The sequence below is a fragment of the Silene latifolia genome, chromosome X, assembly GCF_048544455.1.
Source record: "Silene latifolia isolate original U9 population chromosome X, ASM4854445v1, whole genome shotgun sequence".
Lineage (NCBI taxonomy): Eukaryota > Viridiplantae > Streptophyta > Magnoliopsida > Caryophyllales > Caryophyllaceae > Silene > Silene latifolia.
Genome location: NC_133537.1, coordinates 157,206,957 through 157,223,712, shown reverse-complemented (window position 1 = coordinate 157,223,712; position 16,756 = coordinate 157,206,957). Strand labels below are relative to the sequence as shown.

The window sequence follows — 16,756 nt, the reverse complement described above, 5'->3', positions numbered from 1 at the left end:
GCAAATTACAAGAATAGAAACCGTAGCCATTATTTGGAAAACCACTTAGCAAACATTGACGGGACGTGGCTACTAAAGTCACATTCATACTTATGGCTTGCATCTCCTCATAAGAACGGATGGGAACATTAATCCCGACGATCATATCGCAACTAGAGGGCTTATAGCTCACCCCTAGTATCCGATAGGACCAAGACAAACAACACAAGGCATAAGTCTTGCCTTGAAAGATAAATACCAATATCTAAACCAAGCAAGACCTTTACTACTCATATATCAAAATATAATTCCCCTGGTAGGACGACAATGGTACTCCCAAGACTCAGTGCTAGTCTAAATCTGGCCAGACTCTCGGGACAGCACAGTTCCCGATTCGACATGCGGAAGGATAGTCCGCATCCAAGACCCAAACCCTAAATCGGAAATCGAGAACCCACAATCGGCAGGACAGTCCGAAAGAGGCGGAAGATATGAGCTAAACCCACAATCGGCAGGACTGTCCGAAAGAGGCGTAAAGATAAGTCAAGCAGTACGGTATAGTATAAAGGCATTATCATAAGTATACGACTCAACCAAGCGATACGAATTAACTTGGAAAGATACTACTACATGTAATGAACCGATGATAATCCAAGTGAGACATTTAATGCCACATCATAATTATGAATATGAATAAGTAACCCATTTCCTCAATATTTGTCACTTGAATAAAAAATGTAAACAAACGGAGGCAAACCATTTATAATAAGCAAAACAAGCACTCAATCATAAATGACTCAATTTAATTAAATAAGTAGAATAATTCACTCATATTTGAGATACGATAAATAAATGAGAATGAACAGATTAAAAATTCATATTATAGGTAAGTGAGACATTTCATCAAATTTTGACTTGAATAAATAATAAATTCCACATTTATGATTAATGTGAGACAAATATATGAATGAACGATATTTAACGAATTAAGTTATAATAAGGCATGCGACATAACGTAAATAACACACATTCTCACCATTTCTAAGCACACATTATGATTTATAGATGAACCAAGAGTTACTAGGCATGTTTAAGGCATAATATAAGGCATTAGAAAACATAGAACAAGGAAGAAAGACGGTCGCGAACTGCACAAAATAATGATGCGTGCTAATTTAATAACTAGAGCAACTAATGACCGACAGTACGCAAATTATGGCCTGGCCGCTGCCCGTAACCAACTTGGCAGACCCTGCACAACACGACGTAGCAGGCAGCAGGCAGCAAGCAGCACAACAGTATAGAACACACCCAAAAAAATGCAGCATGCATTCAGTCCGACAAAAACTCAGTGATTCCCCTTCTGTGCAGCCGTTTTGGGACGGTTTTCTAGGCCAAACCAAGACGTATTTGACCCAAACAAAAGACCCAATCCAAACATGTATATGAACTTGAGATAGTAGTAAGGAAGTTGGTTCAATTTAACATAAATAAACCCGTCAAAACAGCCCGCGAAAACTGCTCGACAAAGTCCATTTTTACGATTTATAAAGTTCATTTGTGACCGTCTTAAGACGAAATTTTAAGCATGAAGAGGGTGAAATTTCTCACATACCACCAACCCATTACATACTTGGATATACAAAGGAGGCGGGAATCAACTATTTGGTTCAAATCATCCGTGGGATCGACTCAAAAATAGTCCACGAAAGTCACTCATCAACCACTTACATATACATGGTTTCTCAAGCAAATTCATGAGGCCGTCTTAAGACAAGTTTTTAAGCATGTTACAAGCCCAAATTCATCCAAACAAAAGACCATATTCATTAATGTATATGCACCCAAGGCATGAGCAATTAAATTGACTCGAACCAACGACAATTTCAGCCCACAAATTGCGTCTAAAAACACCCAAAACAGTCCCATGTTTCACGTTTCAATTACCAGTTTTTCGTCCGACTTAAGAGAAGTTTTTAAGCATGTTATGAGGTGGAAATTAACCATACAATTTTCAGACATTAGATATGTGAGATTAATTTCTCGCTCTAATTTTTTTCTACAATTTGCTAACAGGAAGTCAGACTCAGACCAGAGCTACGTCTTCACTCCCAATTATAGTATGAACTAGCATTTCACAAACAAAATCAGAAAAGAAAGAAAAGAGAAAGGATGCTGCGTTTATAATTTTAAAAGGCTGCACACATGAAATCAGAGTCACACAGTTCCCCAACTCTCAAAACAGACGACAATAATCAGAGAGAAATGCAGAAGAAACGGCTAAAAACGAGTTTATGGGGTGAAATGTCGACACTTTGTCGAGTAACCTATCACCGTTACCTTAAACGCTCCTTATTCTTCGAATAAACGGTCCCCATAGCTTGAGTCTTACTCCAGGTCTTCAAATCCTTCATTAAAGAGCAAGAAAATGGGATAAAGAACCTAAAAGACGAAACTTTATAAGACGGCGAAAAATGAAACCATCACAAAAATGAGACTTTATTACCTTGAAAGATGAAGGAGGAAGTAAGGAGGAGAATGGTACAAAAAAAAAAAAAGAGGAATGGTGTAGAAATGAGCGTGAAATCCGAGCTTGAAATCGGCCAAAAATGGTGTTTATATGCTCTCGTTTGGTTTGTTGTTGAAGCTGCTGTGTTGTTGTTGTTGTTGTTTTTATCAGATTTTTCGAAAAAAAGAAAGGGGTAAGAGGGTTAGGGAATTGGGGATTGGTCCACTGGTTTTGTGAGGGTGAGTGAGGGTAATAAAATAATAGAAGTAGGTAGTGTGTTGTCGATACGGGATAGGTTGAGAATATATTAGCCTCACATGTGAAAATGTGACGGTCTATAGCTAGACGGAATTTCATGTTAAACCTACTATAATTTAAGACGGAAGTTTACTATCATTAATAATAATATTATTATTACATTATTATTAATATCCGACTAAAATACGTATTTTTGTATAAATTAAGCTTTAAAAATATTACTTTTATAAAAATCGTGTTTAAAATAAAATTAAATAATTTTAAATTATGAAGTAAGGTAAGTAACGGTTAAATAAATTTTAAGTGTCAAAATGAGAAATTCGCGGGTGTTACACCCCCCCCCCCCCCCCTCCGACGACTTGCTTAACACAAAACCCCTCGCGCCCAGTGCTCACCACCGCACCCTTCCGAGCGATACTCTTTTATATATGACTATAACACAACCACTACCAACGAAATCAAATCCTAAATAAAATAAATGGATCAAATATATGTTTTACAATCAAATCACGATCCGTAATTAAAGAAAATTAGTTAATAGGTTTGATTGGTAATACTGTTAAATTTTAGGAAATTGAGTTTATCGTTTTTGTAAGTTATGGGTATGCAAATGAAAAGGTGTTTTGTAAATTAAATACATTATGTTATTTAACGTGAATATTAATCATCATAATATTCTCAAATTTATTTCAATGACAATTTTAATGTTGTGACATTAGATTTTCTTTATAAAAACACATACTTTCATATTATAATATGTACGAAATTACTGGCCAACGATCAAGCCGCTCGGATCCTGGCACTTTGTTACGCTCGGATCATGCTCGGGCCGCTCGGATCGTTGGACAGAGTTGTTCTCTTGTTTGGCTCCTTAACAACCCGCGAGGATCGTGTTGGGGATGCAAGGATATTTTCATCATTGCCCATTTCACTTTATTTATCTACTTAGGCCTCTAGTGTTGGTCTTCTCTTTGATGCTTGGTCATTAGATGCGATCCATTTAGCTCCATTTTGCCTCATAAATGTAAGGTTAGCAATCCCTCCTACCAAGGACACAAAACCTCAAAGAATATGCAAAATGGGAAACTAAAGATAATAAATGACCCAAATATGTGCTAGAAAGCATGAGAACGTGGTTAATTCGGGGACTAAATGTGCTCAAATATGAGTCACATCAAGCATAACACAACTTGATGAATACAGATCAAAACTAATTAAAATTGGGAAATAAAAGAACATTAGTTGAAAGTCAAACCAGGATATAATATATATATATATATATATATATATATATATATATATATATATATATATATATATATATATATATATATATATATATATATATATATATATATATATATATATATATATATATATATATATATATATATATAGGGTCGAGATCCGGTGAGAACCACTAACATATGAGAACCGTGAGAACCCTCACTAAATCTCCACCAAATCTTGTGTCGAAAGTTTTGGTGGACCATTTACCATTAGTTTAGTTTATTCAAATACATTTTTTAGTATGACTAATAAAAATGTATTGATTTTATTAACAAAATATAAACTTAATGTACAAAAATACAATTAGATATACTAAAATGACTATAGATGCAAGAAAACGAATACTAGGTGCATGAAAATTGTTACATGCATAAAAATTATTACTAGGTGCATGAAAATAACGGGTTCTAGAAGCACGAAAACGAGTTCTAGGTGCATGAAAATTGTTAGATATATGAAAATAAATAGTAGGTACATGAAAAAAAATAAAACGTATTTCACCTCAATTTCCGTTAATAATTTATACTTTTTGGACCAAGAAATTATGTTATCTAGTCATAAAATTCTATGCCGAATCCAAATATGTCATTTTTTTTAGAAACAAAATCCGTAAGGTGGAGTTCTCAAGGTTCTCATTATGTTGGTGGTTCTCACCGGATCCCAAATCTATCTCTCTCTTTCTCTCTCTCTCTCTCTCTCTCTCTCTCTCTCTCTATATATATATATATATATATATATATATATATATATATATATATATATATATATATATATATATATATATATATATATATATATATATATATATATATATATATATATATATATATAGGCAAGATTCGGTGAGTCCACCTATATATTTAAGTCCCATGAGTCCACTTATGTATCACGCACTACACATAACAATATCATGAATTTTGTTTTTTTAAAAAAAAAAAATCGATTTTTTTTTTTCATTTTTTTAGTGTAAGCTGTACAATATCACAGATTACACGAAACAATATCACAACTTACACTATACAATATCACGAATTTGTTTCTAATGTAGTTAAGGAAAGCAACTCAAGAAGGCTTAATCAGGCCAATGGCTCCCTCGACTTGTTGGCCGACTTGGATGGTGTTTAGAAGGCGGATGGAAGTGGTGAACTTGCCTCCTTTTTCGAGGAATGTAGAATATGTTGATGTTTGCTTAATGTGATATTGTTTAATGTGATGATTTGTAGAATAGCAAGATGATAAGGAGAATACATTGTTATGAAATATTATGGTTTAACATAACATTAGTTGACACAAAAAGACTTGAAATCGCTTAGGACAAACCGAATATAAATAAAAATTAGCTACCATTCCTAAAAAAAACTCGGGTGTCCAAATCAACGCTAAACACGAAATATTGTGAGTTGATCATTCTAAGCGCTCCATCTCCAAACACAAAATAAGGTTGTAGTTTATGAGTGAGTTCCTTTCAATGTTATGCACCGCTGACATCGCCATATACCCCAGAAATCACCGACAACGTTAACATCACGAGCTACCATCGACTGTCCTAATTCACCGCCGAGCTCTGTCGACCCCACCACCCACAAAAACAACATTCATGTAGACGATATTCGATCCAACTCCTTTTAACTCACATCTATTCGTAAATTTAACTCGTATTATGATAAATATATCACTTAGCTTATGCAATGTAAATCTATTCGTAAATTTTTTGAAGTTTTCTGTGATTAGTTTGATATTGTCAGGTAAATATTTAAGATTTGCTTGATTTGGTGGTAAATGTTGTTGTAATCAAGTTATTTCAATTTTTTGGTTGATTTTTTGTTGTTTTGTGATGTTGATAAAGAAGTGTGAGATTAGTTAGCTTTATGGAAAATGTCACTGGAAGCCATTTGTTCATCTTCTCATTAATAAAGAAGGAAATTGATGAAATCATCGAATAAGTTGCAGTATCTTTTAGTGTACATTAGTAATTTTAGAATAGGGATTGTAGTTTTAGTGTACTATATTATTTTTATATGTATTTTTTTAATAGGAGCATGTTTTTTACGTAGTTAAAATAATATTTTGTGGTGTGATATTGTATAGTATAAGTCGTGATATTGTTTAGTACAACCAGTGATATTGTTTATTGTAAGGTGTGATATTGTTTTGTATAACTTGTGATACTTTTTTACTGGACTCACAGACCCAGATACAATATCACAGGTTATACAAAACAATATCACAGCTTAAAAAAAAAATATCCATAATTTTTTTTTTTTTAAAATTCTTAAAAAAAAAATTGTGATATTTTTGTGTAGAACGTGTGATACATAAGTGGACTCACGAGACTCAAAAAGATAGGGTGGACTCATGTGATCCTAATTTATATATATATATATATATATATATATATATATATATATAAATTGCATCAAGTGAGTCTAGGTATCTTAGGTGAGTCTAGCATCTTAATCTCAGCCATTAGATCTACTCCTAATCAACGGATGAGATTAAATCTCAAAAATTATAATTAGACTATATAAGGCTCAGATTTCACGCTGCTAACCTTACAATTCTGTTTCACTTTCTCTCTCTCTTCATTCACACTTTTTCTCTCTCTACGAATTTCCCTCTGTTTTTCTTCGTTCTCGCATAAAACAAATCCAGCAAAAAATATACACAAATAATTTTACTTTGCAATTCATCATTCAATTATTTCTACAGTTCAATCGTTCTCAGTTTTTGCTTGATGGTTGATACTCCTATGGATGCCGATTCTACTGAAAATAGTTTGCGCGCAGGTAATCGCTTTCTGTTTTTGCTTTATCCTTTTCTTTGATTATAATCGTTATTGTTTTTCCTGTCAAATTTGATTAGAATCGTTGTTTTCTCTCTTGAATTTACAATTTCGCTTTATCCTTTGCTTTCATGATAATCGTTGTTGTTTTCCGTCATATTTGATCGAATTTGATTATAATCTATGTTTTTGCTGCAAATTCGCTTTTTCCTTTGCTTTGCTTCTAATCGTCCTAGTTTTCTCCGTCAAATTAGATCGGATTTGATTATAATCGTTGTTTTCTTTCTTGAATTTGCAATTTCGCTTTATCCTTTGCTTTCATTATCATCGGTGTTGTTCTCCGTCAAATTCGATCGAATTTGATTTGTAATCGTCTTTCTCTGCAAATTTGCTTTATTCTTTCCGTAGATTAAAATCGTCCTTGGTTTTCCCGTTGAAATTAGCAATACGTTTTGCATTTCTGGCGATATAAATTTTGCAAAACATTTTCAATACTCCTTTGCTTTTGAGCTCTTCTCTCTGCTCCACCTGTGTGAATATTCCTGTTCTGCTGTCAATGCTAATGTCACCACATTGTAGCAGTCTCACTGTTACTGTAACATTCATTAGTTGCTTTATCGTTACATTCCGTCAATTTTGATTATATTTGTCTTTATTCTGTTGCTTTTCAGTTTTTTAGGTTAATCGATTTTATGTTTGCTTCAATTTTAATGAAATTCGTTCACTTCTACTTCAATTTACTGGTGCCTTTCTTTCCTTTGATTATACTCTTACTTGCTTTTGTCTTAAATATTAGGTCAAATATCCTCGTCTTTGTTGATTTTCACGTTCAAATTCGGTCAAATTTCATTATATTTGACCTCTTTTCCTGTTTTGTATATTCCTGTCCCGCTGTCTGTATATTCCTGTTCTGCTGTCAATGCTTACAGGCTCAACTTGTTACAATATCAATGTTACTGTAACACAATCACATATATTCATTTTCCATTTCACATATAACATATGCTATACCACTTCTGGATGTCCTCTTTTATTACTGTAACAATGTTACTCTTTGTAATACCACCGTTGTATTTCGTGTCACTAATACTCGTATTTTCCTTTTTGTATTACTGCACTCAAGTCTTGTCACTCAACCCCATTCTACGCCAATTGTCCAAGAGCAACCCAATCCTCAACCAAATAATCGCTTTGTTCTGTCTCACACGCCTAATGGAGGTGAGCGCTGGATGCGTGTGGTTGAGCACAAGTTTAGACCTACCATTGGTGCAGTTTTCGCCTCCCTCGAGGCTGGAATTAAGTTCTACGAGGTTTATGCTCGGGCATGCGGATTTACCCCTCGGAAGCACAAATGACGAAAACACTACGAGGTGGTGTTGCACACCAAAAATTCGTAGTCCAAATCTGTCAAGGGTTCGGGGAATCTAAACCGAAACAGGCGTCCCGTAACCAAGGATGATGAGAATATGGGTGATGGTTCGTCCACAAATAGTAGTACGATTACACGGCGAGTTAAAATCACAAGAATTGGATGCCGAGCATACGTCGGTTTTGCCCTTCTACATGGCCTTGATGGCCCAGCTATGATTGACGAGTTTTCTGAAGTCCACAATCATCGTCTCACCTCTGTCTGTAACAGAGATCTCGATAAGATTTCACGATCCCTTGATATGTTCCAGAAGACGCTTATCTTGGACAACTCCAAGTTGAATATTGGCGCTGGATTGACCTTTAGACAGGTTAAGGAACTTGTCAATGGGTATGAAAATATCGGTGCTACATTGATAGATTTTAAGAACTTTCAAAGAGATATCAAGTGCTACATTGGGTTAAGAGATGCTGACCTTTTCATCGATCGACTCGAGAAACTCAAAGCAACCCAACCCCAGTTCTACTTCGCCTATGATGTTGATCCGCAAAACCGTCTAACAAAGTTCTTTTGGGCTGATGCTACATGTATTAGAAACTACTCATTCTTTGGGGATCTTTTAGCTTTCCGACCCTACTTACGGAACCAACAAGTATGATATGGTTTTTACACCATTCACAGGTGTTAATCACCACAGAAAGTCGGTGTTGTTTGCCGGTTGTCTCCTGTTACACGAGGATGACATCTTCTTCCAATGGACCTTTCAAAGATTTCTTGACCGCCATGGGACAAAAAGAGCCGATTCATGATCACGGATCAATGCCTTGGCATAAAAAAGGTAATAGTGTGACAATGTTACTGTAACAGACTTACTTAAGATTATTGTACCACAACTTTCTGACTCCAACTACCACTGTTCCATGTCTTCCTCTTTTACAAGGTTATTCAATAACAATGTCACTGTAACTAAATTACTAACATATAATTTACTCACTTGCTCTTTCCCTATCACTGGTCAATATCACGTTCTGAATTGCTGTTTCATTATGCCTGGCATACAACAGGCTTTCCCTTCTGTTTTCAAGACAGCTAGGCATCGTTATTGTATGTGGCATATTACACAAAAGATCACGGACAAAGTTGGTTCAAGATCTGCAGAGACACGGACTTCCTTGCTCGCTTCAACGCCGTTGTTTGGGACCCGATATGGAGCCGTCGGAGTTCGAATAGAAGTGGCGAAGGTCATTTCAGATTTCGAGCTGGAAGATAATGATTGGTTGACTACAATGTTCGACGACAGACACCCTTAGATTCCTGCCTACCATCGTGACCTTGCCTTGGGCTGCATATTAAGAACAACACAATGATCGAAAGTACAAATTCGTTTTTCAAGCGCTATGAGAATCACTTTGGTACACTGGTCGAATTTTGGATGAGGTAAACAACTCTTTTTCATTCCTTACAAACCTTTAATTGTATGTTACAAAGCATTACCATTGTTTCATTGTTACATAAATAATTTGTTGCCGAATCCTTGTTGCATTAAAACCAGGTTCCAAATCGCTATGGACCAAAGCTATATACACGAAGGTGCGATGATTATAACAAATGACCACTCATTCCCCGATCTTAAGACAGCAGAATTACCTATAGAAAAGCATGGCGCTATTATATACACACATGCTGTGTTCAAGGTGTTCCAAGAAGAAGTAATGGCGGCCGATTCATGTGGTGTTGATGACTTTGAGAAGGAGGAGCATGTGCGCATAATTCATGTAATCGATCTTTGAGACAGACAATTTTCAAGGTGAGGTTGGACCTTAGAAGCACAGATGCAATATGCGAGTGTAAACTGTTCGAAAGAATTGGATTACTCTGCAGGCATATTTTGTGGGTGTACAAGGGCAAAGGAATTGGGCGAATACCAAGCAAGTACATTGTAGATCGTTGGCTAAATAACACACACGCAGCGAATGGTTTGATTCGAAAACATTATTACAAAGGATGCTTTGACTTGTTACAAAGAATTGTTTTACAAGAACATTGTAACCATAATTTCTTAAAGTAACATTGTCACCATGATAAACAAGAACTGCTTTTTTACTTCCGTGCTTGATTCGAATGGGAATGTCATTGAGGATTCATATATGGCTACGTCGATAATAGTATTTGTGCAACGTATGGTCATAGTTCCGTCAGATAGTTGGTGTTCTCAAAACTTTACCTGTTGAACACACAGAAGAGTTAGCATCCCTCCTAGTTGAGTTCCTAAGGAAGTTATGTATTGAACCGCTTACAAAAGACCAAGAGATGGAGATGCTTTGTTGGGCAGCTGTCTGTCGTCAAGTCACTATCCACCCTCCTAACAAGCACACAACAAGGGCAAAGTGGAAAAAGATTGAAGTCGCCTAAACAACAAAGCATGAAAAAGCAGCCAAGCCAAAGAGGCTATGTGCATACCGCAAAGAAAGAGTTACCCACGACAGAGAACATGCCCTCTTCGCATAGTTGATGTAGCCGCTTGAGAAAGCACTAAAAAGAAAAAAGTTTGATATCTTTGTTATGATGTTACAAAGAACATTGTGACCTTAGCAATAATTAGTAGGATTTTGTGTTCTTTGTGGCAATAATATGTCACAAAAAAATAAAAAGTAGAATTGTGTCTTGCTGTGGCAATAACATGTCACAGAAAAAAGTCATTCGATTTTCCTACATCATAGTTAACATTTTATACAAAGACTTACAACATTTTATACAAAGAATACATATTGTTTTAGGACCATTTTCCGTCCCGTTTTAGGAGCATATTTCCTAAGTTTTACAAAGAATAAAGTATTATACAATTTGTTATACGATTTGTTTTGTTTAAGGAAAAGGGTTTAGGGTTGGATTAGGCGGCTACGCGAAGCGGTTCCGCCTAATCCAACCCTAAACCTTTTTCCGTCCCGTTTAGGAGCGTTTTTCCCCAAATTTAAATCCCGTCCACGACAGTATCACCGGTCCTTCCTAGGGTTTAGTTTTGGTTTTATCGTAACACCGTTGTACTACGAACAACCTTTGTTTAAGGAAAGGGTTTAGGGTTGGATTAGGCGGCTCCGCGGCGGTTCACCCTAATCCAACCCTAAACCTTTTTCCGTCCCGTTTAGGAGCGTTTTTCCCCAAATTTAAATCCCGTCCACGATAGGGTATCACCCGTCCTTCCCTAGGGTTTAGTTTTGGTTTTACTGTAACAACCTTTGTTTAAGGAAAAGGGTTTAGGGTTGGATTAGGCGGCTCCGCGAAGCGGTTCCGCCTAATCCAACCCTAAACCCTTTTCCGTCCCGTTTTAGGAGCGTTTTTCCCCAAATTTAAATCCCGTCCACGACAGGGTATCACCCGTCCTTCCCTAGGGTTTAGTTTTGGTTTTACTGTAACACTGTTGTACTACGAACAACCTTTGTTTAAGGAAAAGGGTTTAGGGTTGGATTAGGCGGCTCCGCCTAATCCAACCCTAAACCCTTTTCCGTCCCGTTTTAGGAGCGTTTTTCCCCAAATTTAAATCCCGTCAATGACGGGTATCACCCGTCCTTCCCTAGGGTTTAGTTTTGGTTTTCTTGTAACAACCTTTGTTTAAGGAAAAGGGTTTAGGGTTGGATTAGGCGGCTCGCGGCGGTTCCGCCTAATCCAACCCTAAACCCTTTTCCATCCCGTTTAGGAGCGTTTTTCCCCAAATTTAAATCCCGTCCACGACAGGGTATCACCCGTCCTTCCCTAGGGTTTAGTTTTGGTTTTTTTGCACCACGATTTTTTTAAGGAAAAGGGTTTAGGGTTGGATTAGGCGGCTCCGCGAAGCGGTGCCGCCTAATCCAACCCTAAACCCTTTTCCATCCCGTTTAGGAGCGTTTTTCCCCAAATTTAAATCCCGTCCACGACAGGGTATCACCCGTCCTTCCCTAGGGTTTAGTTTTGGTTTTACTGTAACAAACTTTGTTTAAGGAAAAGGGTTTAGGGTTGGATTAGGCGGCTCCGCGGCGGTTCCGCCCCTAATCCAACCCTAAACCCTTTTCCGTCCCGTTTTAGGAGCGTTTTTCCCCAAATTTAAATCCCGTCCACGACAGGGTATCACCCGTCCTTCCCTAGGGTTTAGTTTTGGTTTTATCGTAACACTTTGTTGTACTACGAACAACCTTTGTTTAAGGAAAGGGTTTAGGGTTGGATTAGGCGGCTCCGCGCCGCCTAATCCAACCCTAAACCCTTTTCCATCCCGTTTAGGAGCGTTTTTCCCCAAATTTAAATCCCGTCCACGACAGGGTATCACCCGTCCTTCCCTAGGGTTTAGTTTTGGTTTTACTGTAACAACCTTTGTTTAAGGAAAAAGGTTTAGGGTTGGATTAGGCGGCTTAGCGAAGCGGTTCCGCCTAATCCAACCCTAAACCCTTTTCCGTCCCGTTTTAGGAGCGTTTTTCCCCAAATTTAAATCATGTCCACGACAGGGTATCACCCGTCCTTCCCTAGGGTTTAGTTTTGGTTTTTTCGCACCACGATTTTTTAAGGAAAAGGGTTTAGGGTTGGATTAGGCGGCTCCGCGAAGCGGTGCCGCCTAATCCAACCCTAAACCCTTTTCCGTCCCGTTTTAGGAGCGTTTTTTCCCAAATTTAAATCCCGTCCACGACAGGGTATCACCCGTCCTTCCCTAGGGTTTAGTTTTGATTTTACTGTAACAACCTTTGTTTAAGGAAAAGGGTTTAGGGTTGGATTAGGCGGCTCCACGAAGCGGTTCCGCCTAATCCAACCCTAAACCCTTTTCCGTCCCGTTTTAGAAGCGTTTTTCCCCTAGCGGTTCCACCTAATGCAACCCTAAACTCTTTTCCGTCCCGTTTTAGGAGCGTTTTTCCCCAAATTTAAATCCCGTCCACGACAGGGTATCACCCGTCCTTCCCTAGGGTTTAGTTTTGGTTTTACTGTAACAACCTTTGTTTAAGGAAAAGGGTTTAGGGTTGGATTAGGCGGCTCCGCGAAGCGGTTCCGCCTAATCCAACCCTAAACCCTTTTCCGTCCCGTTTTAGAAGCGTTTTTCCCTTAGCGGTTCCGCCTAATCCAACCCTAAACCCTTTTCCGTCCCGTTTTAGGAGCGTTTTTCCCCAAATTTAAATCCCGTCCACGACAGGGTATCACCCGTCCTTCCTAGGGTTTAGTTTTGGTTTTATCAGTAACACTTTGTTGTACTACGAACAACCTTTGTTTAAGGAAAAGGGTTTAGGGTTGGATTAGGCGGCTCGCGGCGGTTCCGCCTAATCCAACCCTAAACCCTTTTACGTCCCGTTTTAGGAGCGTTTTTCCCCAAATTTAAATCCCGTCCACGACAGGTATCACCCGTCCTTCCCTAGGGTTTAGTTTTGGTTTTACTCAGTAACAACCTTTGTTTAAGGAAAAGGTTTAGGGTTGGATTAGGCGACTCCGCAAGCGGTTCCGCCAAATCCAACCCTAAACCCTTTTCCGTCCCGTTTTAGGAGCGTTTTTCCCCTTATTTAAATCCCGTCCACGACATGGTATCACCCATCCTTCCCTAGGGTTTAGTTTTGGTTTTATCAGTAACACTTTGTTGTACTACGAACAACCTTTTTTTTTAAGGAAAGGGTTTAGGGTTGGATTAGGCGACTCCGCGGCGGCCCGCCTAATCCATCCCTAAACCCTTTTCCGTCCCGTTTTAGGAGCGTTTTTCCCCAAATTTAAATCCCGTCCACGACAGGGTATCACCCGTCCTTCCCTAGGGTTTAGTTTTGGTTTTTTCGCACCACGATCCCTAAACCCTTTTCCGTCCCATTTTAGGAGCGTTTTTCCCCAAATTTAAATCCCGTCCACGGCAGGGTATCACCCGTCCTTCCCTAGGGTTTAGTTTTGGTTTTACTGTAACAACCTTTGTTTAAGGAAAAGGGTTCAGGGTTGGATTAGGCGGATCCTCTTCGCGGATCCGCCTAATCCAACCCTAAACCCTTTTCCGTCCCGTTTTAGGAGCGTTTTTCCCCTAGAGGTTCCGCCTAATCCAACCCTAAACCCTTTTCCGTCCCGTTTTAGGAGCGTTTTTCCCCAAATTTAAATCCCGTCCACGACAGGGTATCACCCGTCCTTCCCTAGGGTTTAGTTTTGGTTTTATCAGAACAACCTTTGTTTAAGGAAAAGGGTTTAGAGTTGGATTAGGCGGCTCCGCGAAGCGGTTCCGCCTAATCCAACCCTAAACCCTTTTCCGTCCCGTTTTAGGAGCGTTTTTCCCCTAGCGGTTCCGCCTAATCCAACCCTAAACCCTTTTCCGTCCCGTTTTAGGAGCGTTTTTCCCCAAATTTAAATCCCGTCCACGACAGGTATCACCCGTCCTTCCCTAGGGTTTAGTTTTTGTTTTTCAGAACACTTTGTTGTACTACGAACAACCTTTGTTTAAGGAAAAGGGTTTAGGGTTGGATTAGGCGGCTCCGCGAAGCGGTTCCGCCTAATCCAACCCTAAACCCTTTTCCGTCCCGTTTTAGTAGCGTTTTTCCCCAAATTTAAATCCCGTCCACGACAGGGTATCATCCGTCCTTTCCCTAGGGTTTAGTTTTGGTTTTATCAGAACAACCTTTGTTTAAGGAAAAAGGTTTAGGGTTGGATTAGGCGGCTCCGCGAAGCGGTTCCGCCAAATCCAACCCTAAACCCTTTTCCGTCCCGTTTTAGGAGCGTTTTTCCCCTTATTTAAATCCCGTCCACGACAGGGTATCACCCATCCTTCCCTAGGGTTTAGTTTTGGTTTTACTGTAACACTGTTGTACTACGAACAACCTTTTTTTAAGGAAAAGGGTTTAGGGTTGGATTAGGCGACTCCGCGAAGCGGTTCCGCCTAATCCAACCCTAAACCCTTTTCCGTCCCGTTTTAGGAGCGTTTTTCCCCAAATTTAAATCCCGTCCACGACAGGGTATCACCCGTCCTTCCCTAGGGTTTAGTTTTGGTTTTACTGTAACAACCTTTGTTTAAGGAAAAGGGTTTAGGGTTGGATTAGGCGGCTCCGCGGCGGTTCCCGCCTAATCCAACCCTAAACCCTTTTCCGTCCCGTTTTAGGAGCGTTTTTCCCCAAATTTAAATCCCGTCCACGACAGGTATCACCCGTCCTTCCCTAGAGTTTAGTTTTGGTTTTATCGTAACACCGTTGTACTACGAACAACCTTTGTTTAAGGAAAAGGGTTTAGGGTTGGATTAGGCGGCTCCGCGAAGCGGTTCCGCCTAATCCAACCCTAAACCCTTTTCCGTCCCGTTTTAGGAGCGTTTTTCCCCAAATTTAAATCCCGTCCACGACAGGTATCACCCGTCCTTCCCTAGGGTTTAGTTTTGGTTTTACCGTAACAACCTTTGTTTAAGGAAAAGGGTTTAGGGTTGGATTAGGCGGCTTAGCGGCGGTTCCCGCCTAATCCAACCCTAAACCCTTTTCCGTCCCGTTTAGGAGCGTTTTTCCCCTAGAGGTTCTGCCTAATCCAACCCTAAACCCTTTTCCGTCCCGTTTTAGGAGCGTTTTTCCCCAAATTTAAATCCCGTCCACGACAGGGTATCACCCGTCCTTCCCTAGGGTTTAGTTTTGGTTTTACTGTAACAACCTTTGTTTAAGGAAAAGGGTTTAGAGTTGGATTAGGCGGCTCCGCGAAGCGGTTCCGCCTAATCCAACCCTAAACCCTTTTCCGTCCCGTTTTAGGAGCGTTTTTCCCCTAGCGGTTCCGCCTAATCCAACCCTAAACCCTTTTCCGTCCCGTTTTAGTAGCGTTTTTCCCCAAATTTAAATCCTGTCCACGACAGGGTATCACCCGTCCTTCCCTAGGGTTTAGTTTTTGTTTTACTGTAACACTGTTGTACTACGAACAACCTTTGTTTAAGGAAAAGGGTTTAGGGTTGGATTAGGCGGCTCCGCGAAGCGGTTCCGCCTAATCCAACCCTAAACCCGTTTCCGTCCCGTTTTAGGAGCGTTTTTCCCCAAATTTAAATCCCGTCCACGACAGGGTATCACCCGTCCTTCCCTAGGGTTTAGTTTTGGTTTTACTGTAACAACCTTTGTTTAAGGAAAAAGGTTTAGGGTTGGATTAGGCGGCTCCGCGAAGCGGTTCCGCCAAATCCAACCCTAAACCCTTTTCCGTCCCGTTTTAGGAGCGTTTTTCCCCTTATTTAAATCCCGTCCACGACAGGTTCTCACCCGTCCTTCCCTAGGGTTTAGTTTTGGTTTTACTGTAACACTGTTGTACTACGAACAACCTTTTTTTAAGGAAAAGGGTTTAGGGTTGGATTAGGCGACTCCGCGGCTGCCCGCCTAATCCAACCCTAAACCCTTTTCCGTCCCGTTTTAGGAGCGTTTTTCCCCAAATTTAAATCCCGTCCACGACAGGGTATCACCCGTCCTTCCCTAGGGTTTAGTTTTGGTTTTACTGTAACAACCTTTGTTTAAGGAAAAGGGTTTAGGGTTGGATTAGGCAGCTCCGCGAAGCGGTTCCGCCTAATCCAACCCTAAACCCTTTTCCATCCCGTTTTAGGAGCGTTTTTCCCCAAATTTAAATCCCGTCCACGACAGGTATCACCCGTCCT

At 39.5% G+C, this 16,756-nt stretch overlaps 1 protein-coding gene across 1 annotated transcript; it reads left to right on the top strand.

Moving 5' to 3' along the window:
• The first annotated feature begins 8,284 nt into the window (after positions 1-8,284).
• Positions 8,285-9,497, top strand: LOC141618663 (protein FAR1-RELATED SEQUENCE 5-like). The gene is made up of 3 exons (XM_074435750.1): positions 8,285-8,774; positions 9,055-9,149; positions 9,252-9,497. The coding sequence occupies exons 1-3, from the start codon at positions 8,285-8,287 to the stop codon at positions 9,495-9,497; spliced, it is 831 nt and encodes a 276-aa protein (XP_074291851.1).
• The last annotated feature ends 7,259 nt before the right edge of the window (positions 9,498-16,756 follow it).

What these genes read in the sequence shown, in the direction of transcription:
- LOC141618663 (XM_074435750.1), top strand. Translation starts at nt 8,285, where the DNA reads ATGGGTGATGGTTCGTCCACAAATAGTAGTACGATTACACGGCGAGTT. An exon ending in CTTTTGGGCTGATGCTACAT is followed by an intron (nt 8,775 to 9,054) that starts GTATTAGAAACT and finishes TTACTGTAACAG; the next exon opens with ACTTACTTAAGATTATTGTA. An exon ending in TATTCAATAACAATGTCACT is followed by an intron (nt 9,150 to 9,251) that starts GTAACTAAATTA and finishes GGCATACAACAG; the next exon opens with GCTTTCCCTTCTGTTTTCAA.